This window comes from Nymphaea colorata, chromosome 6 (genome assembly GCF_008831285.2).
Source record: "Nymphaea colorata isolate Beijing-Zhang1983 chromosome 6, ASM883128v2, whole genome shotgun sequence".
NCBI classification, from domain to species: domain Eukaryota; kingdom Viridiplantae; phylum Streptophyta; class Magnoliopsida; order Nymphaeales; family Nymphaeaceae; genus Nymphaea; species Nymphaea colorata.
Window position 1 is genome coordinate 7,006,916 of NC_045143.1, and position 24,282 is coordinate 7,031,197.

At 39.5% G+C, this 24,282-nt stretch overlaps 2 protein-coding genes across 2 annotated transcripts; both read right to left on the bottom strand.

Moving 5' to 3' along the window:
- Positions 1-505: 505 nt before the first annotated feature.
- LOC116256370 (probable LRR receptor-like serine/threonine-protein kinase At1g05700) lies at positions 506-7,178 on the bottom strand. Its single transcript, XM_031632726.2, has 13 exons — positions 7,047-7,178; positions 6,019-6,553; positions 4,190-4,653; positions 3,943-4,081; positions 3,791-3,862; positions 3,640-3,711; positions 3,053-3,133; positions 2,786-2,967; positions 2,463-2,686; positions 2,247-2,373; positions 2,010-2,078; positions 1,733-1,922; positions 506-1,225 (listed from the first exon to the last, which is right to left on the bottom strand). Exons 1-13 carry the CDS (start codon positions 7,114-7,116, stop codon positions 811-813), a joined length of 2,640 nt encoding a protein of 879 aa, XP_031488586.1. The 5' UTR covers positions 7,117-7,178; the 3' UTR covers positions 506-810.
- A 4,427-nt stretch (positions 7,179-11,605) lies between these two features.
- Positions 11,606-21,759, bottom strand: LOC116255969 (LRR receptor-like serine/threonine-protein kinase IOS1). Its single transcript, XM_050078309.1, is given in 16 exon segments — positions 11,606-11,867; positions 12,254-12,443; positions 12,532-12,587; positions 12,738-12,871; positions 12,874-12,900; positions 12,989-13,007; positions 14,701-14,711; positions 18,655-18,774; positions 18,816-18,826; positions 18,911-19,089; positions 19,176-19,241; positions 19,782-19,853; positions 20,088-20,226; positions 20,323-20,786; positions 21,160-21,694; positions 21,741-21,759. Coding segments are annotated over 16 exon segments (2,304 nt in total).
- Positions 21,760-24,282: the final 2,523 nt, after the last annotated feature.

Here is a 24,282-nt window from a genome sequence, read left to right on the forward strand (position 1 = left end):
AGATGGAGGACTCTGTTGCTGTGGCTCAGGCAGAGTGAGAAAGAAAAGAAAGACTGACCATAAATATAATGTAATGCCAGGTGAAAGTTACTTAGTGTCAGCTTAGTTATCCTCATCAAGCCACCCATTAGTACAAACAAATATCATTATCTTGGTAAATTTAAATTAGGTGGGTGAAATTTTTCTGTGTTCGATGGAGAAAGGGAAAGCCTACCATTTCCCCTCCTCTACAGTGTTTCATCCTGCAAACGAACGCCCTGCACGGACAATTGGGGCGAGGAGAGGCCCTTGCTCCCTTTAAATTTTCATAAAAACAGCTTAAAATGTTTAAGTTATTCTTACTTCTTATGCCCGTAGAGTTTTTATCTCTGTTTAATATAGGAGAACAGGTAGCTATCAATCCTTATTTATAAGACTTAATAGGAATCATACAAGCCATAGATCAGATAGTAGATATTAAAAGTTGAAAATAGGGGAGCTATGCAATCTTTTCAAGAGGCTAAAATACCCATCAAAGAAGAAGTATTCCCGGTCTAAGAAAACTTATTACATCATATTTTCTATATTTTCAGGCAATACAAGGGTTGGCAGTTACCAGTCTTCATACCATTTTGTGACGCAGTCAATTAAAGAAAAAACGCATATGGAACTCAACAGATCAACTTTCATCAGTTCCAATTGTCTGAACGAAATTATTCAATTTGAGCACAACCACAAAAGTCAGAAATCTCATAATATGATCCCTGTACTGATCGGACCACATTGGCTTCCTCTACTGAATGTGAAGATGGCGATGCAGAGACCTTCTCCTTATCTTGCTGTCGGGTAGATGGATGAATCAATGTCCGATTGGGCATGGCCTTCAAAGGACTGGGAAGCAAAAACTCCTTCTCTTATTGAACCCTGGCCTTCAATCTCCATGGCAGCCTTCAATCCATTCACAACTTCAGTCATGGTAGGCCTTCTAATGGCTGCCTCTTCACCACATGCGAGGGCTATCTCTACAACCTTCCATATAGAGTTGATGTTGTATTGGCCCTGGAGCCTAGGGTCTACCAAGCTGGCGACATCTCCCCTCATAATTTTGGGGGTAACCCATTGGAGGATATGAACTCGCTGTGCTTCTAGTGTTAATATGGCACGGTGGCCTGTGATCAGCTCGAGAAGAACCATCCCAAAGCCATATACATCACTCTTTTCTGTAAGTTTGTTTGTGTTGTAATACCTGAAATGAAAAATGAAGATGATAAACAAGAGTACGAAAGAGATAGAGGGAGAGACAGAGACAGAGGGGGAGAGAGAGAAAGAGAGAGAGAGAGAGAGAGAGAGATATTCCAGCTACAGTTCCAGCTCTGCCATGTTTTGCTGCATAGTTAGCTTAATTCACAGACGAGAAATCGAACTCTGATTAGGATAAATTGAACAACTGCTGGTCTGCAGCAGTCAGTATGCATTAACTTGCAGCATACATATCAGTACCTATCACCGCAAATTTTGTGAGGTTAACCTCTGTTAGTATGCCTTAACATCTAACTGATGAGCAACTCTATGTACAAGTTGTAATTCCTTTTTCTGAACCGTCAGAAGCACAGCTCATGCACAATAATAACATGCAGAATATGTGGAAACAACCATGCTTTTAACTAATAGGTACAAGTACAACCATATTGTTAACTAGTGAATGCAACCAGAAAGAGATTTTCTTCCTCAAAAAACAAAAATGTTTGCATACTCAGGGTCCACATATCCAGGGGTTCCAGCGACTGTAGTTGTCATATGAGTAATGTCGTCGGTTGCACAGATCTTTGACAGTCCAAAATCTGCAAGTTTCGCTTCTGAATTTCCATTGAGAAGGATGTTGCTTGTCTTCACATCCCTATGTATGATTGGCAGCCTACATCCTGAATGCAGGTATTCCAGCCCTGAATCCCACATAACAATTAATTTCCGAAATGCATGATGCTTATTCATGAAAAGAAATATGGAACCGCTTTAATATGAGTGTGAACCTTTGGCAGAGCTTAAAGCAATTTTCAGCCTTTGTTTCCAACTAAGCACCACTGAGCTCCCGGAATCCTCTGCATGAAAGGATACAAGTACTGGAGATTAGCAGTCAGCTAATTTCTCTAATTTCTTTCACCTGATCCACTTTCTTAAGTAGGACTTTCAAGGGGAACTTGTGGTTGCTTTGAAAAGAAAATGCTGTAAACTAAACCAAACAAATGATGATCATCTAGCGTTGATACCTGATAATAGCTCCCTCAAGTTTCCTCCAGACATATATTCATAAAGTAGTATCATATTATCTCCTTCTTCACAGAATCCATGGAAAGAGACCAGGTACTTGTGATGAACTTTTGTCAACAACTTAATCTGCAAGCGTTGAAACAAGGTTGGCTGATGAGGATGTCATGTATAACGCAGCAAGTTCTTTTGCTTCAAATTGAATTCTAGAAACAAACCTCTGCAGCAAATTCTTTGCAGCTTTGCACTGTTGTTCTGGTCAAAGTCTTGACTGCCACTTCACTGCCATCTATTAGCTTTCCATAAAACACGGTTCCAGATCCTCCTTTCCCGATCATCCTCTGGAAGTTATTAGTTATCCTCATTATGTCCTTGTATGTGAACAAATAGCTACTTTCTAATGCCAAATGGGTGTGTGTCTTTCCATTCACATTGTCGTTATCTGGCACAGAAGCAGAGATGGTTAACAGTCATGTGGTATGTATATATATATATATATATGTATATATATATACTTAGAGAAGAATGTCGAGACTCATACTACTGCTGGTGGTTGAACCTTGGTTCCGTCTCATATTATTCTTTCTCTGAAGGATCGAAGCTAGAATGATTCCAAGAATGAATATGAATAGAGTTGGAGCACAAATGGAGAGCACTAGCAAAATAACATTGTGTTTCTTCTTGCAGGTTCCATCCAGACAAAGTTGGGTATAATTGTCCAGCCTGTGAGCAAGAAAACTCATTTCTTAGACAAGGATTGACGATTAAGTAGCTGTTCATTGTTTAGGATTAATAATTTAAACCAGACCTTACTGAAAGTGATCCATCATCCATCCTCTGTTTGAGGGTACTTGGAATTGGGCCAGAAAGGTGATTACCTGATAAATCTCTGGATGCCCAGTTTTGTGTGACAATTCCATTACGCAAAAGAAGGAGAGTTAGTATCAATCCCATGCATTAAAAAAAAAATCTAACTCTTGTGTATGTGTTAATGATGATTGAGAGATTAAAATTTTGTACCTCTTCATTATTCCTGCTTTATGCATTCATAAAGTGTAGATTCCTAATAAAGATAAAGCGAGTCCAATTCTTGTTTGTCTGAATTTTTTCCTACTTTTGGTTTCTTGAGCAGTCCGTGACGTCTGTCATGGTAGTATCAACTACTATCAAAGAACATCCGAAATTGAGAAGTACAGATTTCTTCTCAAGAGATATGCACCTAGTTGTCTCTAAGAAGTCAGTCATATAAAGGATGGCTCATCATTGCTTCAAACTGGGGAAGTTGAAGTTCAAATGACAGGCAATCCGAAGGCAAAACTGTTGATCCAGGATTTCATTTTTCGAGAATATTACTTTTGATGATCACGTTGGAGGAGAATTGTTAAGCATACTTACAGCGTCATTAAACTTGTCATTTTTCCCAGGAAATCAGGTATGGGCCCTTCCAAGTCATTTCCCGACAAGTTCCTGCAATATCAGAAGATCAGAAATAATTTCACCTTAACAGGATCATTTGTCCATAGATTAGAAGGAAAGGTATACTCACAATGAATGAATTGATGCAAATTGATAGATATAATTGGATATGGAGCCATTTAAGCGACTATACGAGAGATCCCTGCGTAGTAATTAACATTGAACTAATTGCGACTGTTGACAGTAAAAGGTTCACAAGAAAGACAAATCAGTGTTGCTTACAAGGAAATGATTTTTGGTGATGAAGGATTTTCATAGCTGCAGCCCAATCCATCCCAAGGGTAGCCCTGGGGAAGACATGGATCAGAATTCCAGTTTTTCTTCAAGTTGTAATGGTCTCTAGTTCCCCTGATTGCGTCAACTGCAACGAAGATGTTTCAAGACCAACGGTGGCCAGCATCAACAAGCTTGTTATACGAAAACCAGAAATGATTCTAATTTCTATGGAATAGAGTTCCTAAAGACCCACCATCCTGCTCGTTGGTCGCAGAGCCAGTGACATCACGTGCTTCGTAGACCTCAAGAGCATTTATAATTGGCCCACGAGTAGAAGTCTGTGTAACATTTATTGAGAACGAATAGCTTACCAGAGTGTCAGGTGAAGTGCTGTATACGGTGTTCGAAGCAAGATATCTAAGAACTAAAGAATCTAACCAAGGTTGTCCATTCTTGGTGATTGTGAGATTTCTTGTTTGGTTTCCTTTGTAGTCTATCAGCTCCGCAAAATGGAAGAAAGCATAGATGCGAGCACTGGGTTTCGTGTTCCATTTGATTGTGATGGGACCGGGTGAGGTCACAGCAGTCTGCATAATGGCAGTGGGCCGTCCAAATCTCTTGGTAGAGTCTTCCTTTACTTCCAGATTTGTGATAAGTGGAGTCCCATATAGATTGTGGTCTGGTGTCCATATACGATCATAGGGATCAGCAGGAAACCTGTGTGCCATAGTTGAACCTTTATTTTTCAAAATTTTCAGAAGAAAATGGATGAATTTTATTTCGTTATTTACAACAAACAGAAATCGGAGTCACCTTCCACGAAGGGCAACAATGCAAGTTGCAAACAGAATGAAGACGCAAGCAAGTTTTTTTTTTTTTTTTTTTAGAAGTGTTTTTCTTTTGGTTTTTTGATATTTCTGTAAGGAACGTGAGGTATTTTGGCATCTTTTGTCTGTAAATGTATAAGTTTCAGTTAAGCACTCCAATGTATAGCGAAGTAGGAACCATCTTCAGTTTCAGAATGGGAGGCAATTTTGCGTGTAATTAAAACACGTGCAACGGCCGTGACTGTGGACCAGGTTCATCTGGACTACTCCAAACCCGAAGTCAAGGTTAGCTCAGTCCACCCCAGGCCTGCTAGGTGAAAATTTAAAAAATATAATTTTAAGATAATAATATATAACATAATTAATCATAATAAAATGTATAATTATATGTAATATGTATATTAAAAAAATATTATTAAAAATAAGTTATTGGACCTGGACCAACAACTTGTCAGCGAGCCTAGTGCTTAATATTCAGGCTCACCTCACTTCCTTGAGGAAGTCAGCCCATATATTCTAAGCTGGGTTTAATTTACTAGACTTTCTAAAGGAACCTTGGACTAAAAACTATGGAGCATTTGAAGTCCTTGGCTGAATCCAGCGGAGTCACAGCTAGGCCTGGGCATCGGGTCGGCCGGATGTCCAAAACTCGAGCTCGAGCCAGGCTCAGTTACAATAAAAAATATTTTTTAAAATTTAAAATATTTTTTGAATATAAAATATATTAAAAATAATAAAATATATATTATTAATTAAAGATAATATTTAAAATCTATCGGGCCAAATCAGGTACCCATCCGTCAACCCGGGCCTGTTTTCTTGGGTATGGGCCTGGGCCCGATGCCCACCTCTAGTGATGGCCAGTATTGGTGAATTTGCTGATACTTACCATATCTCCTGACTCTCAATTTCTAAAATTTTTGTAGTACTTATTTTTTTCTTTTCTTAAATGTAAGAAGAAAGAAATAAATAGATGTGCCCTATTTCTCTAGCTATGTCTAGATATGCAAACACTAGTTTCTTAAGGGGCCATATAGTTATAGTAACAGTTTGTAACTGTACCATGAGTCAGTCCCAAAGTTGGTGACAGTTACATGAAATATATATTGTAACACAATCACAGTGTCCCATGAATCTACTCCAGTATTGGAAGTAGATTCATTTAACAGTAACTACCAAATGACCGCTAAGGTAAGCTGCTAAATAGCGTCTGATAAAAAAGAATCCATGAGCGAAAATTGCATAAAGACAGCACCTTGATTCTTTGGTAGATCCGAAGTCGATTCTCTTGAAGGTCACAAGCGATGATCCGTTGGCAGGTGAGTATATACCATCATATGGCCGAAGTTCCAAAGCTGATATGAACGGCGTGCTGTTGCCCGTCTTAAGCAAACACACTGATAGGGAAGTTGAGGTTGCACTCTTGATTATCTCGGTTCGTAAAACATGAGTTGCATTATCCAGCTGAATCGTGTTCCAGAGGTCTAGCCCCATGTAGATGTCGAATTTTGGAACCGAGCTCAACCCGTCGTAATTCCCATACATGAAGGAAGCTCGGACCATGTATCTCGAGCCTGAAGTCAAGGGTTCTAAACTGTAGCAGTTCCTTGTATACTGTGGAAAGCTTCTTACTGTTTGGTAGATTCGTGGACTGCTGGTCACATAGTCCGTAGAGATTTGGTTCGCAACTCCACTGGATATATATGAATGGTCAGAGGTGTAAAATAGACCAATATCAGTACTGTTGTAGCTTGTACCATCTGGGGTGCCACAGTCCAAACTGATAAAACCTGCAGGGAGCAAAGAGACGACGTTTGGTGGACCAGAATTAATGACGCTTTCTCAATCAATTCATTCATTAAGGCGAGCGTTTGATATACTTAGAATCATGAAATTGTAGAATCAAATGCCAATTTTTTTAAGGAATTGGAATTACTAAACAAACGTGGTATTTTTGTTTTCCGAATTAAAAAAACTAAAACCTAAAATTTTGATTTCAATCTAATTTGAAGATGAATTAAGATTTTGAAATTTTGGTTCTTGAGTCAAAATTTCAAACCATCAAACACCCTCCTAAGGCTCCATTCGGGAGTCTTACATTCCATCCCATGATGATGGAGATACGATTTCTGCAACAGAAGTGCAAGGGTTGCTATGTTTCCGCATCTCTCGTTTGATTCACCCGTTGATCGTTGGAACAGTAGGGGGGCCTTCGTTCCAGATGTGTTTTGCTGGACATCAACCCCACACTTGATAACTATGGGAATGATCTAGTGTCCTTACCTTCTTGAGCTGCTACTTGAAGATGGAAGGCAGCAAGAAATAGCAGAAAGAAGCAGCCCCATGCCATCATGATCGAGGGAGTACTGTGGCTTCCCCTCCCGCCTTAAGTTTCCCTTCCTAAGGGACATTAACAACCTGCTCCCCACAACAATATATCGGAGGCACACACGGTTGTGTATTCATTGCAAATCACGAGTCAGCGGCGTGGTTCTTACTCGGTAGACTGCGGCTTCCGTATATCAATTTCTATGAAGTGCTGTGCATTTTTGACTTTTTAACTTTTTTAAAATCCTTTTTCAACCTTTTCAAAAGAGTTTTTCTTTTCTTTTATATATATTTTAATGGGAGCATTTTGGTGTGCACCTAACCACTTTGTCGATTAACCGTTTATCACGTAACAGGCCAAGTCTTTGAATAATAACTTATTAGTTGACTTGACTCCAATGACGTACGTATCGAATGGGCAGAAGAAAGAAAGGAGCAGAACCGGACATTAAAGCAATAGCGGAGCCAGAATTTTTTGGTTGAAAGGTATTTGAGTTGACAAGTTCCTCGCAATAACAAGGGAAACTTCTCCTATGAACCTTGAATTGCATGGAAGTGGTCTCACTCTTAATGCCAAAAAACTCACTTTGACAAGTTCTATTTTCCAATGAAACAGAAGAAAGGACTCACTTCCATTCAGATTTGGAAGGAAATGCTTAGATTTATCGTGGAAAAAACCCCCGTTTCAACTTAGCAAACAGGCTACTAGTCATGCAGTTAGGAAAACTGAAGCAGAGAAACCATAAACTTTGAATAAAAGGATCCCTATGCCAAACGTCAATTTCTTGTGGAAGTTGTTGAACAGCTACCTTGGATATTTAACACCGACATATTTTCTCTAGCGACACCCGTTTCTGTCGCTGTTGCTGAGTCTAGATCCACGCATACTTGTTCTGTCCATTGAGGCTACGACTTTCTACAACGGGCAAGAAAAAGCAGACCATACTTGCTCTCTTAACCTTGCATATGAAATATTTATTTGGGAAGTCAGTGGTGGAGTTAGAAATTTCTAACTAAGGGCCATTGAAGGTTTAACTTTTAAATTTTATGGGGAACTCTAATGTAAATAAGTAAAAAATTAAGCATCAACATAAAATAAAACATTTTTTTGTGGACTGGTGTGGGCACATGCGGCTCCACCACCGATTTGGAAATTCACAAAGCAAGCTAAGGAAACATTTAAACATTGACTTGTGAATGAAATAATACAAACCAAAAATCAAATAATTGATGGGTATGTATATCATACAAAGGATTTTGGGCAGCCTTCTCCAGGTTCGGGTTTTCCCATTTGGCTCAACCAGAAAATCATTGAAGATGACATACTTAAGAAACAATAGCGAGAAGAAACGGTGTCGATCGCTTTTTGATCTCTTGTGACAAAAATTTCAACTTGTTGATTACTTGTTGTAAGGATGAAATGATTTTGTTATAACTGAAAGAGTACCTTAATTCGAAGATCCTTTGTGCTGATGTCTCTGTGATCATACATCAAAAATCATTCCTAGCTATTTGAAAGAGCATATCCTAAAATTTTAAAAATTTAGTTTAATTTATATTAAAAATTTTGAAAAATTATATTTTGACCGCTGTGAACAGCGCCTACAATGAAAAATTCCTACGTTTGCTCCTGCAAATATATATGTTCAAAAGAATACAACTAAAATCATATTTCAAGGCATGCATTAACAGTCAAAAGAATCTCATGCATTAGTTACCATGAAGTGACGTTAATTGATTGTTTTTTTTATGGAGTTGGATTTATCTCTGTCATGGTCATGCCCTAGTGAAGCCCTTTTCGAACTTTTAATCTCATTTACCAGGAAGTCTTTAAGTATAATAGTCTAAGAGGCTAAAAGATAAACTAAGTAATAGTTATTTATTTCCAAATTGTTTGCACATACAAGTTTTTAAACTAAAAGATGCGCTAAGAATTTAGGCGTCAAATTGGTATTTGAATGTTTATGATGTTTACTCAACTTCATTAATAAAATACAATTCTGTAAATCCTTCTTTTTATCTGAACAACATCTAGATCTGTAAACAGGTGATCACATCATTACTAGAAAACGACAATGAAACAACTTTGGCATCTGTTGTCTCTCCTGTTTTTGAACATTTAGAGAGAGAAAGGGAGGTGGAGATAAGCTATTTGAGGAGTCCAAGCTTTACGTATACACAGGCAGGCAATATGAAACTTAAAAACAAAAAAGGAAATCAAAGGAGGTGAGGACCTTGTGCTTGAATAATGAGACCATCACGAGCAACTCGAGTCGGCTCAGGCTCAAGCTCAAGCTCAAGCTCGACCTGGCTTTTTTTTTTTATACGAATGGAGTTTAATAGAGTCAAGATTCGAGTTGCATGGACTTGACTATATTAAATTGACTGGGCTCGTGTGTGCGGACTTATGCAATCGGTCGGCATTCCTCCCTATTAACAAAAAAATTAGGAGCAGTCCAGTTAATTTTCGTTCCAATTTTTCTGTCAATTTATGCGTGTTTTTTTCTCTTTAATTGCTTGTATTGTCGAGGATTTCATCGAACCCATTTGTGACTGAATTCGGTCGGCACCAACCACCAGCCCATCAACGCACGTTGGAGCTTTAAACAAGTCGACCCCTAGACGAGCTCGAGCCAAGTAAGATATGAGTCGTGTGAAGCTGGAGCTCGGCTCAGCTCGTGTGTGTGAGGACCAAAGAGAAAAAGTAGAAGCCTTACCCTTGTGAGGACCAAAGATATGAGTGGTGTAAAGCTGGAGCTCGACTCAGCTCGTGTGCATCCGGTGTGAAGGTAAAAGAGAAAGAAAAACTAGAAGCCTTACCCTTGTGAAACAGAACTCCCATCACGTGATCAATACTTAGATGCATCTAAAATCGATCAGTGGCTCTGATCTTGATGCGGGGAAATTTGTTCTGTACAACACAAAAAGTGGTTCGACTGAGGTTATACTAGAAAAGTAAAAGGTAGGAAGCCAAAAAAAAAAAATCATGATCCAGATTTAGAGAAGAATCTACAGGACTCTGAATCAAGTAAAACTGCGGAAGAAAAAGTTACTAGTGCAAAAGTGGAAGGCGAAGGTGATAAAAGGGAAAGAATAACCTCATAAGATAGCTTTCATCAGATGGTGATTCAAGATTGGGATCATTTAGTTACTGGGCCATGGGTTAAGATCCGAGCCATACATACCAAAACTCGGCTAACTTGGCTGAGAATAGTTTGACCCAAAGGTTCGTTGAATCCGTTGGGAACCGCAGAGTTAGGCGCGATATGAGTTTCAGCAATATATGAAATGAAATTAACAAGAACCGCAATGAAATGATTCTTTATACAGCAAGGAGGACTCCGCTCCCGCCCGTGCGCCCCCTTGTTTCTTTTTGTTTCTAGCAGCTTTCAATTCCTGAGAAAGAATGAGTTCGCTTCTTTGTAGCTGCTTCACGAATCTAAACTAAAAAACGAAAATCACGTAACTGTTAACTGTTTCATGAATTTAAAACACTTTTAAGTTGTTCCATGAATCTCTCAGACTCTTTGGGTTATATTCATGTTCTATTTGCCAAACAGACCGACGGCAAAGGTTTGCTTCTGGAGCCAACTCTCTTTTAACCTTATCCCTCGGAAGTGATGCATTTGTGTCTGTAAATTTCTTCCATGTTTTCTTCTAGGAAGAGCCGGACCCTTTTTTCCAAGTTTTGAAGGGCAGGTTGATCAGTTTAAAGCTGAAAAGGAATCAATGACGGAGGGGATGTCTGTCACAGGTACTGTTGACTCATATCACCTTAACAAGTCAAGTACTCCTTGAAGGTTAAAGTTGAAAAAATTGAACTCCATATACTGTTACGGCTTTTTCTATGAATACATGTCAAAACATGCTGGTTTACTAAAAACGAGTTATAGGAAAACTCTTTTTTTGTATTATCTAAACATGCTTAAAATGACATTTTGAGAACAAAACCACTCTTTTACCTCCAAAAATTGGTTTTTGAATGTCAACTAAACCCCTGTTATACCTTTTTTCAATTTTATAGAAAATTTAGGACCTCTTCAAATTTGTAAAAAAAAAAATAAGTGTGTCCTCTCTTACAAAAAAAAAAAAAGGCTTCCCAATTTGTCATGCCATGGATACTCATCCACGCCACAAACCTCATGTTGTCTTAATGTATTTCAATTTTAACGGCAATTAGAAAAGGGGCCGGAGGGCAGGAGGTCAACTTTCAATTTCAATCGTCTGAACGAAATCATCTGTCTTTGTGTCTAGCACAACCATAAAAATCAGCAATCTCAAAATATAGTGCCTGTATAGATCGGACCACATTGCCTTCGGTATAATATAATGTGAAGATGGTAATTTGAAGACCTTCTCCTCACCTTGCTGATGGGTACATAGATGAATCAATGTCCGACTGAGAATGGCCTTCAAAAGACAGGGCGCCAGAAACTCCTTCTCTTACTGAACCTGGGTCTTCAATCTCCACGGCCGTCTTCAACCCATTCACAACTTCTGTCGTGGTTGGCCTTCTAATTCGCTTTCTCTTCACCGCATGTCAGAGCTATCTCTACAACTTTCCATATAGAGTTAACCTTGTATTGGCCTTGGAGCCTAGGGTCTACAATGCTCGCAACATCTCCCCTCATAATTTTGGGGGTAACCCATTGGAGGATTTGGACTCGCCGCGATTCCAATGTTAATATGGCACGGTGGCCTGTGATGAGCTCGAGAAGAACCATCCCAAAACCATATACATCACTTTTCTCTGTAAGTTTGTTTGTGTAGTAATACCTGAAATAAAAAAAGAAAATGATAAATAAGAAAAGAAACAGAGATGTTCTATAGTTGGCTAAGTTTACAGACGAGATCTTGAACTCTGACAAGGATAAATTCAACAGTCAGTATGCCTTACCTTGCAGGCATACCGATGAGTGTCCAAAAACGCAAATTTCGTGAGGCTTAACTGTGTTAGTATGCCTTAACTTCTAAATGGTGAGCAAAATTTTGTAGAAGTTGTAATTCCATTTTCTGAACCGTTAGATGCACAACTGAAGCACAATAATATGCAGAATATGTGGAATCAACCATGCTGTTAGCTAGTGGGTACAATCATGCCGTCAACTAGAGAATGTAATCAGAAAAGAATTTCGTTGTACAAAAAGAAAATGTTTACTTACTCAGGGTCCACGTATCCAGGGGTTCCATAGACTGAAGTTGTTATATGGGTAATGTCGTCGGCTGCACAGTTTTTCGACAGTCCAAAATCTGCAATTTTGGCTTCTGAATTTCCATTGAGAAGGATGTTGCTTGTCTTCACATCCCTATGTATGATTGGCGGCCTACATCCTGAATGCAGATATTCCAGCCCTGCATCCCAAATAACAATTAATATCTGAAAATTAATGATGCTTATTCATGAAAAGAAATATGGAACCGTTTCAATCTGAGTGTGAACCTTTGGCAGAGTTTAAAGCAATTTTCAGTCTTTGTTTCCAACTAAGCACCACTGGGCTCCTGGAATCCTCTGCATGAAAGGATACAAGTACTGGAGATTAGAAGTCACCTAATTTCTCTAATTTCTTTTACCTGATCCACTTTCTTAAGTGGGACTTTCAAGGGGAACTTCTTGTTGCCTCGAAAAGAAAATGCTGCAAACTGAACCAAACAAATAATGATCATCCAGCGTTGATACCTGATAATAACTCCCTCAAGTTTCCTCTAGACATATATTCATAAAGTAAAATCATATTATCTCCTTCCTCACAGAATCCATGGAAAGAGACCAGGTACTTGTGTTGTGATGAACTTTTGTCAACAACTTGATCTGCAAGCGTTGAAACGAGGTTGGCTGACGAGGACGTCATGTATAATGTAGCAAGTTTTTTGCTTCAAATTGAATACGAGAAACAAACCTCTGCAGCAAATTCTTTGCTCCTTTGTAAAAGAATGAATGAAAGAGCAGAGGAAAGACAGATTTACGTGGTTCAGTCAATTCGACTTACATCCACGAGAGATCATTTCATTTTTCTATTTCATCATCCTACATCATACATAGAGGCTTTTCTTTTTATCATGGTTCCATTTGAACCGTTGTGAATAGATTTCCTTTCTATTTTGTTTTCAGCCGTTTCTCTTGGTATTGATTGGAGACGTTGAGTCCTCTTTCCATCTTCAATTCTCTTACCGTTGTCACTAAGCCTCTTTCCATCTTCAATTCTTTGACCGTTGCCATCATTGTTCTTTCCATCTTCAATTCTCCTTTCTTTGGTAGAGTCGTGTCTTTCCTTAAGATCCCCCCTCAAGTTCACCGTCTTAGAAGAAGATGTGAGCTTGACTAGATTGAGTTGAGGGAGAATTGAGTGGTGAGGACGCTTCATTAAAGGCTTGGTGAAAATATCTGCAATTTGGTCTTTAGTAGACACATATTGAATCATCATCTCTCCACGAGCTAACTTTTCGCGAACAAAGTGTAAATCAATTTCAATATGCTTGCATCTGTTATGATATACAGGATGTGATGCAAGATAAGCTGCCCCAACATTATCACACCAAAGAACAGGTTTTGATTCTTGAGAGATTCCAAGTTCATGAAGGAGTAGTTGAACCCAAGTGATTTCCGCAGTGGTGTTAGCAATAGATCTATATTCTGCCTCTGTGCTAGACCTTGATACAACATTTTGTTTCTTAGCACTCCAAGATACTAGATTTTCTCCAATAAAAACTGCATATCCGCCAGTCGATCGTCTGTCATCTGGGCATCCTGCCCAATCAGCATCACTGTACGCCATAATATTCATAGTGGATGATCTCTTAAGAAGTAAGCCATGATCTATGGTGAACTTCAGATATCTGAGTATGCGTTTGACAGCTGCCCAATGAAGGTCGGTTGGAGAATGCATAAATTGGCATACTTTATTTACAGCGAAAGCAATGTCAGGTCTTGTCATGGTTGCATATTGCAGTCCTCCAACAATACTTCTATACAAAAAATGATCATTGAATTTTGTCCCAGATGAAACAGTTAAGATAGGACTTGTAGCCATAGGTGTTGACATGGGTTTGGCGCCGATCATATTTGTTCGTTTCAATAAATCTCCAATGTACTTTTGTTGAGAAAGGATCAATCCTTGAGTGGTATATTTAACTTCGATGCCCAAAAAATAATGTAAATCTCCCAAGTCTTTGATGGCAAATTCAGAACTAAATGAGAGAATAAGCTTTTGAATATAAATTTCTGAATTTCCTGTAACAATGATGTCATCAACATATACAAGAACATATGCAACGATATTTTCTTTTCTAAAAATGAAGAGGGATGTATCAGTACGAGCTTCTTGAAATCCCATTTTGTAAAGAAATGTACTCAGTCTAGCAAACCAAGCTCTTGGAGCTTGTTTTAGACCATACAAAGCTTTATGTAATTTGCACACATGTTCTGGAAAACGACGATTTTCAAAACCAGGTGGTTGAGTCATAAAAACTTCTTCAATAAGAGTTCCATGGAGGAATGCGTTTTGTACGTCAAGTTGCTTAATTTTCAATTTGTTTTGAAGAGCAATGGTCAAGACAGTCCTAATAGTGGTGGGTTTGACAACAGGGCTAAAAGTTTCAGTGTAGTCTATACCTTCCTTTTGACTATATCCCTTGGCTACTAACCTAGCTTTGTACCGTTCTATAGAGCCATCCGCCTTCCTTTTTATCTTGAAAACCCATTTACACCCAATAACATGCTTGGCATCCTTGGGAGAAACAAGTGTCCAAGTTTGATTTCGGACAAGTGCATTGTATTCATTTTCCATAGCTTCTTTCCACTTCTCACGTTGCAAGGCTTCAATATGACTAGGTGGTTCACTTTCTTCAGTCAAGAAAGATGTTAAAGCTAAAGGGTATTTGGTAGAAGAATATGATTGAAAATCTTGAAGTTTTGGGTTTGGTTTGACTATTCCTAGTTGTGAACGAGTAACCATCGTATGAGTTCTAGAGGGAGCAGGTATTCCATATTCAATTGGATCAGCTCTACAAGTGGGATTTGGTGCAAGATGTACATCTTGGTTGTGTCTTGGTTCACCATTTGGACTACGACTTTGGTTGTCACTTTGACCACCTAGTTGTTGACTGTTTAGTTGTTGACTGTCATCAAACTCGTCGAAATGAGGGCATTGCTCTATATTAGGATCAGCTTGATGTGTCACAAGATGTGGCTCTAAGGTCTGGATGGTAGTGAGTTTTGGAGCGGGTAGAGCAAAGAGAATAGGATGGCCATCTTGGTTTTCTGGCTTGTAATTTTCTCTATATTTTTGTGTTTTGAATGGAAATTCTTTTTCATTGAAAACAACATGTCGTGTCACAAAAATTTTATTGTTTTTCAAATTCAAACAGTAGTAGCCTTTTTGTTGTGGGGCATACCCCAAAAAGACACTTCGTTCAGATCTATAGTCAAGTTTATGTTTTGCATATGGACGAAGATAAGGAAAACACTCACAACCAAAAACTTTTAGGAAATTGTAATCTGGTGCTCTTTTAAAAAGTTTTTCTAAGGGTGATAGATAATCAAGAGTTTTTGTTGGCATGCGGTTAATAAGATAGACTGCACTAGAAAAAGCATATGACCAGAATTCTTTTGGAACATTAGCATCAGCCATAAGTGCAAGACCTGTTTCTACTATGTGTCGGTGACGTCTTTCAGACATACCATTTTGTTTGGGAGTGTGTGGACAGGTGATCCTGTGACCGATGCCATGCTCAATCAAAAAGGATTTTAATCCTACAAATTCACCGCCTCCATCTGTATGAAGATATTTAATTTTGCAATCTGTAAGATTTTCAACTAGAGATTTGAAGGTTTTAAATATGATGGAAACATCAGATTTATTTTTCAGTAAGTATAACCATGTGTATCTAGAGAAACCATCCACAAAAATCACATAGTATCTAAAATTATTTGAACTTGTAATTGGAGATGGACCCCAAACGTCTGAATAAATAATTTCAAGAGGAACAGTCGCTTTATATGTAGAGGTTTTAAAAGGCAATTTATGATGTTTGGCTTTAAGACAAGCCTCACACAAAGACATAGAAAACATGCTATCATAAAGCAAATCAGAATTAACTAAGAGTCTTTTAACTAATGAAAAAGCGGGATGTCCAAGACGTTTGTGCCATATATCAATAGGCTCCTTGTTGCTGCTCAATGCTTCTTTATTCTTGCTGTCAAGCTTTATTTTGTAGAGACCTCCACTAGTTGTTCCTTGGCGGAGCACCATCCCTGTTACTCGATCCTTAACAAAACATAAGTCAGGATGGAATTCAAAACAAACATTATTATCCCTACAAAATTTTCGAACCGATAGTAAGTTTTTAGTAATTTTTGGCACATGAAGAATACCATTTAAGCACAAGTTCGGAGAAATAATGGAAGAGCCAACGTTAAGAATATGCAAACCTGATCCATCACCAATCTTTAATGCGTCTCCACCTTGATATGCAGTATGAATAGATAAATTGTTGATGTCGTTGGTGATGTGGTGGGTCGCTCCCGAATCCGGATACCAATTATCGTCCCCCACTTGCTGGTTGTGAGAATTTCCAATTGAAGAGTGATAGGCTTGAGGACTCGATCCAAAGTTAGGTCGTTTTTCTTTGAGAAGATTGGTATATGAATAGCAGTTTTTAGCCACATGCCCAACTTTCTCACATATTTGACAAGTCAGTCTTTCTTTTCCTTGAAAATTCCTGTTCTTGTTTTGATAATTATTTCTCCCTCTTCCTCTATAGTTTTGATACCTACCATAATTGTTCTTTATCACATTGTTGGCAGCTGGAGTCAAAGATTCAACTTGGACTTCATTCTCCTTTTGGTTTGCCTCTTGCATAAGGAGGAGACCGTGCAGCTCATTTAACGTTATAGCCTCCTTTCTAATTTCCATGCTAGTTCTGAAGGCAGCATACTCTGATGGTAAACCTTTAAGAATATAGAGGACCAAATCATCTTCATCAACTGGTTTTGATGCTGTAGCTAATTGATGTGCTATCATTTTGGCTTTATGAATATATGCATCCATGCTTAAAATTCCTTTCTTGAGGTCCTGTAACTGAGATTTTAGTTGCATAATCCTGGACCTAGAATGAGCAGCGTATGACTGCTTGAGATATTTCCATACTTCAGCAGAGGATTTCAGCCCTACAATCTGAGTGTGAATGTTTTCCGATAAGGATGATTTGATCCAGCTTAACAACAGCTGATCCTGTCTAAGCCATTGAACATATTCTTGGCTTATTATGGTATTACTTCCATCCACGTATATGGGTGGCATCGGTTTAGAACCATCTATGAACCCCATTAAATCACAAGATATCAAAATGGGAACAAACTGAGATTCCCATATCAAGTAGTTTTCAGCATTAAGCTTGATGCTTAAGAAATGCTGTAAATTGTTGGGATATTGCATGAGTGGGGAAGTGAAAATCATACCAGAACTTGTATTGACTGAAGATCCTGAATTTTCTGATGTGTGTGCTGAAGAAGACGTCATGCCTATCAGCTTTTATTGAAGAACTCACAGAACTATGCACGAACCCGCCGGAAAGTTGTTGCAAAATCAGCCGGCGCTGTCAGCTCCGGCGACGTCAGGGGTCGAGCAATAGCTCGTTGGAATCGTCTTCTCCTGAGGAATCTCCCTACCAATTTTCAGAATTTTTGACTCTGCCTGTGAGGAGATATGAATTTTGGAAGAGGTCTGTCTTGAAGAAATTGCAGAACTGTGCACAAAACCCACCGGAAACCTGTTGGGAAAACGGCCGGCGCTGTCAGCTCTGGCGATGTCAAGGGTCGAGCAAGTTGGAATCGTCTATTCCTGAGGAATCTCCCTACCAATTTTCAGAATTTTTGACTCTGCCTGTAAGGAGATATGAATTTTGGAAGAGGAGCCTGTTGCTTTGCATAACTGTGCACGAACCCGCCGGAAACCTGTTGCGAAAACGGCCGGCGCTGTCAGCTCTGGCAATGTCAGAGGTCGAGCAATAGCTCGTTGGAATCGTATGTTCTTGAGGAATCTCTTTACAAATTTTCAGAATTTTTGATGCTGCCTGTAAGGAGATATGAATTTTGGAAGAGGAGTCTGTCACTGGAAACCTCCTGCCAGGATTGTGCATCCAACGCTGCCAGCAATCACCAAGTATGTTCGGTGGAGATATCTGCCACCATATGGCTCTGATACCATAAAAGAAAGAATGAAAGAGCAGAGGAAAGACAGATTTACGTGGTTCAGTCAATTCGACTTACATCCACGAGAGATCATTTCATTTTTCTATTTCATCATCCTACATCATACATAGAGGCTTTTCTTTTTATCCTGGTTCCATTTGAACCGTTGTGAATAGATTTCCTTTCTATTTTGTTTTCAGCCGTTTCTCTTGGTATTGATTGGAGACGTTGAGTCCTCTTTCCATCTTCAATTCTCTTACCGTTGTCACTAAGCCTCTTTCCATCTTCAATTCTTTGACCGTTGCCATCATTGTTCTTTCCATCTTCAATTCTCCTTTCTTTGGTAGAGTCGTGTCTTTCCTTAAGACTTTGCACAGTCGTTCTGGTCAAAATCTTGACTGCCACTTCACTGCCATCTATTAGCTTTCCATAAAACACGGTTCCAGATCCTCCTTTCCCAATCATCCTCGGGAAGTTATCACTGCCACCTATTAGCTACTTTCTAATGCCACAAGAGTGTGTATCTTTCCACTCACTTTGTCGTTATCTGGCACAGAAGCAGAGATGGTTAATAGTCATGTGGTATATCTATATATATACACCTAGAGAAGAATGCAGAAACTCCTACTACCACTGATGTTTGAATCTTGGTTCTGTCTCATATTATTCTTTCTCTGAAAGATCATAACTAGAATGATTCCAAGAACGAATATGAATATCGTAGGAGTACAAATGGAGAGCACTAGCAAAACAACATTGTGTTTGTTCTTGCAGGCTCCGTCCAGACAAAGTTGGGTATTATTGTCCAGCCTGTAAGCAAGAAAATTCATTTTTTAGAAAATGAATTGATGAGTAAGTAGCTGTCCACTGTTTAGGACTACTAATTTAAACCAGACCTTACTGAAAGTGATCCATCATCCATCCCCTGTTTGAGGGTGCTTGGAATTGGCCCAGAAAAGTACCTGATAAATCACTGAAAGAATCACAGTTTTGGGTAACAATTCCATCAGGCAAATTATATATAAAAAAAAAAGTGTTAGTATCTATTCAATGCATTCCAAAAATTTAGATCTTGTGCATGTGGTAATAGTGTCTATCCTTTTCAGCTGAAGACTAAACTTTTCTAGTTCTTCAGTCTTCCACCATCATGCTTTTGTGGAGTATAGATGCCTACTGAAGAGATATTAACTCCTAGTTTTGTTTTATCTGAGTATGTTTCGACTCTTTGTTTCTTGAGAACTTTATAACCTCTGTCATGCCTCACGATGAAGTTCTAGTGTGGAAGAACTTCCAAAAATTTTGACAAGTACAGAGTTCTGCTCTGCTCTAGAGATCTGCACTTAGTTGTATGTTACGAAGTCAGCCACATCATAGGAGGCTTATCTTTGCTTCAAAAATAAGAAAGATGAAGTCCTAACGGAAGGCAATCCAAAGGCAAAGATTGACATTTTTTGAGAATTTTACTTTGGTCGTGCTTGAGAAAAATTGACAGCCATACTTACAGCACTATTAAACTTGTTATTTTTGCAAGGAAATCAGGTATTTGTCCTTCCAAGTTATTTTCGGATAAGTTCCTGTACCAGCGATTTATTAGAAGGAATATTTTGCTTAAAAGGACAATTTTTGCCATATATCAGAAGAAAAAGCATACTCTCAATGAGTGAATTGATGTAAATTGATAGAAATAATTGGTTACGGAGCCATTTAAGCCATTATACGAGAGATCCCTGTGTGGTAACATTGAACCAATTAGGATACTTGACAGTAACAAAAGTTCATAGCAAGCAAGAAACGAATGTGCCACTGACAAGGAAACTATTCTTGGTGTTGATAGATTTTGATCGCTGCAGCCCAATCCATCCCAAGGGTAACCCTGGGGAAGGCATGGATCAGAAATCCAATTTTTCTTCAGGTTGTAATGGTTTTTAATTCCCATTATTGCGTCCACTGCAAGAAAAAAGTTTCAGACAACACGCGAGCCAGGATCAGTGAGCTTGTTAAAGAAACTAAAGATCATGTAGAATAGAGTTCCTGCAGACCCACCATCCTGTTCATTGGTCGCAGATTCAGTGACATCACGTGCTTCATAGATCTCGAGTGCGTTTACAATTGGACCAAGAGTAGACTTGTTTGTAACGTCTACTGAAAATAAGTAGCTTCCCAGAGTTTCAGCCACTGTGCTGAATATGGAGATTGCGCTGAGGTATTCAGGAACAAAAGGGTCTGTCCAACTTTTTGTATTCTTGGTGATTGTGAGTTTTCTGGTTTGGTTTCCTCTGTACTTTATCAGCTCCGCAAAATGCATGAAAATATAGGTGCGAGCATTGGGTTTTGTGTCCCAGCTGATTGTGATGGGGCCAGATGAGGTCACCGCAGTCTGCATAACGGCAGATGGCAATCCAAATCTCTTGCTATAGAGCTCCTTCACTTCCTGATCAGTGCTAAGTGGAGTCCCGTAGGCGTTGTGGTCTGGTGTCCATATGCGATCATATGGATCAGCAGGAAACCTGGGATGCCAGTTATATGCATTCTCATTAATTGTTGAGAGAAAACAATACATTTTATTGCATTATTCAGAACAAACAGAGGGAGTCACCTTTTGCAAAGGGCAGGAATGCAAGTGACAGAGAAAAAAGATGTAGCGAGACAGAGAGAGAGAGAGAGAGATGAGACATTTATATATACAACCTGGTTGCCTGATATATTCTGTGTCATGGAATTACTTTGAATGATAATAGTGTACATTAATCTGTGCAGGTGTTGAGTCAATAAAGCTGGTAAGCCAAGTCAAGTCAAGCAACCATAGTCGAACCCCAAATGTGTGGCTGCAGAAAATTGAAAAGAAGACGAGAAGGAGAAGAACTTCACGACATCACGTACCTAGATTCTGTGGTCGACCCAAAGTCGATTCTCTTAAACGTCACCAGCGACGACCCATTGGCAGGTGAATATACAGCATCGTATGGCCGAAGTTCCAAGGCAGATATGAACGGCGTACTGTTGCCAGTCTTAAGCAAACATACTGATAGGGAAGTTGAGGTAGCAGTCTTGATGATCTCAGTTCGTAAAACTTGAGTTGCATTATCCAACTGAATCGTGTTCCAGAGGTCAAGCCCCATGTAGAGGTCGAAATTTGGAACCAACCTCAACCCATCGTAGTTCCCATACATGAAGGAAGCTCGGACCATGTATCTCGAGCCCGAAGTCACGGGGCCTAGACTGTAGCAGTTCCTTGTGTACAGTGGGAAGCTTCTTACTCTACGGTAGATCTGTGCAATACTGCTACTCAAGTAGTCGGAAGAGATTTGCTTGGTAACTCCACTAGATGTGTACGGACTGTCGGAGGTGTAGTACAGACCGAGATCACTCTTGTAGCTTGTTCCGTCCTGGGCGCAGCAGTCCAAACTGGTAAAACCTGCATAAAACAAATAGGGGAGTGCGTTTGTTGGATGAGAATGAACTGATTGTCTCAAATTTCATTACAGCTCCGGCCAAGAGTCCTCCGTTGTCATGGAGACATGGCTTATACGTGTTGGGATAAAATGCGGATAAACACGAATCTATTAAAAAAGATTCAACAACGAAGTATAGCCCAAACCGATCATGCAAGAAGCAATAAACCAACGACCAAGCAATCACAAATGCACGAGAAGATTTTTACGTGGAAAATCCTTCTAAACAATGAGGGTAAAAACCACGGGGTACTACGACCCAAAACTCAATCCACTATAATCAATGATATAAGTTTTCCCACGAGGGGCTACACAAAGTCAACCCTCAAACAATAATATCTCATCAAAACTATATGAGAAAAACAAGGGAAAAATATCACCGATTGAATGCCCAAAACGTGGATTGGGAGGAGATGCGTTCCGCCTCCTCGTTGGAATCGAATCTTGCTCTAGCCAAATGCTCGCAACCCTTTCTTCCTCTTCTCCTTCTCTCCTTTCCCATTCTCCTTCTCTCCTCTCTTATTCTCCTCTCCTTTTGTTGTGCAGCCACCAAGAAAGCTCCTCTTTCTTTTTCCCCCAAAATGGAACCCTAGAGAGAGAGACGTGAGAAAGAACGAGAGAGAGAGAGAGGGGCACCATCGGGTGCCCTCCTTTTCCTTCCGCCCGTCACTTAAGTGACGGGCTGGATCGGGTCCACTTGAGGCTGGACCCGACCCAACAAGCTCCCCCTCCAGCCTCAAGTGAGGGAACATACCTGCAAAATGAACAAAATTAATATACTGCCTTAAAGGCAGTCTTCCCAACTAAGTATCTACACATCTTTAGGTAGAGACTTCGTCATCATATCTGCAGGATTATCATCTGTATGGATCTTATCAAGAACAAGCTGCTTCGACTCTAGAACATCACGTATCCAATGATACCTCACGTCTATATGCTTTGACCTTGCATGAAAAGTAGAATTCTTTCCAAGGTGAATAGCACTCTGACTGTCACAGTAAAGCAGGTACTCGTCTTGACTGAACTGAAGTTCCTGCATGAACCTCTTCATTCATAGGAGCTCCTTGCTCGCCTCTGTAGCTGCAATAAACTCTGCTTCAGTAGTAGATAATGCTACACATTTCTGAAGTCTGGATTGCCAAGAAACTGCACCACCTGCATATGTCAATAAAAAACCAGATGTAGATCTTCTCCCATCAATGTCTCCTGCCATGTCTGAATCTGTATATCCAACAAGAATAGGTTTTTCTACCCCAAAACAAAGTGAAAAACTGCTAGTCCCACGAAGGTATCTCAAAATCCATTTAACTGCTTCCCAGTGTTTCTTTACTAGATTTGAGACAAACCGACTAACAACTCCAACTGAATGAGCAATATCAGGTCTAGTACATACCATAGCATACATCAGACTACTTGTCACTGAGGCATAGGGAATCTTCTCCATATCTTCCTTTTCTGAATCTGTCCTTGGACTCTGCTTGGTGCTCAACTTGAAATGCGCTACAAGAGGGGTGCTAACAGGCTTTGCCTTGTCCATGTGAAATCTTTAAAGTACATTCTCAATGTACTTCTCTTGAGATAGCCATAGCTTCTTCGACTTCCTATCTCGTGTGATCTTCATACCCAAAATCTGACTAGCAGGACCCAAGTCTTTCATAGCAAAAGACTTGCTCAACTCCTTTTTCAAGCTTGAAATTCTCGAGATATTATTGCCAACAATAAGCATGTCATCAACATAAATCAATAAAATGACAAAATCATTACCTGAGAATTTCTTCACAAAGACGCAGTGAACTGAAGTAGTCTTGGTGTAGCCATACTCCCCCATAAATGACTCGAACTTCTTGTACAACTGCCTAGGTGCCTGCTTCAGACCATACAAGCTTTTCTTTAATCTGCAAACATGATTTTCTGTACCTTTCACAAGAAAACCTTCTGGCTGCTTCATGTAAATTTCTTCATCAAGATCACCATGAAGAAAAGCTGTCTTCACATCCATCTGCTCGATCTTCAAATCAAGACTGGTTGCCAAACTAAGAACAACTCTGATAGATGACATCTTGACCACCGGTGAGAATATCTCGTCGAAGTCAACTCCTTTCTTCTGATTGAACCCCTTCACAACCAACCTAGCTTTGTATCTTGGGTTTAAAGAGTTTTCATCATGTTTCACTCTAAAAACCCATTTGTTTCTCAATGCCCTCTTACCTTGGGGCAACTCCACAAGCTCGAAGGTGTGGTTGTCGTAAAGTGACTGCATCTCATCTTTCATGGCTTCCATCCACTTTTCCTTGTGCACATCATGCACAGCTTCTTCATAGCATTCAGGCTCACCACTGTCAGTCAACAAAATATAGTCATGTGTGAGATATCTAGTTGAGGGACATCGCTCCCTCGTGCATCTCCGCTGCTGATCTACATCTGAGGAAGAACCCTCCAGATTATGATCATCATCTTCGTCATCTGAATTAAGAATATATGGCATGTCTACTTGTCCTTCTCTATCATGTATCTACCCAACAGCATCATCTGGCACTGCTCTTGAAGTATT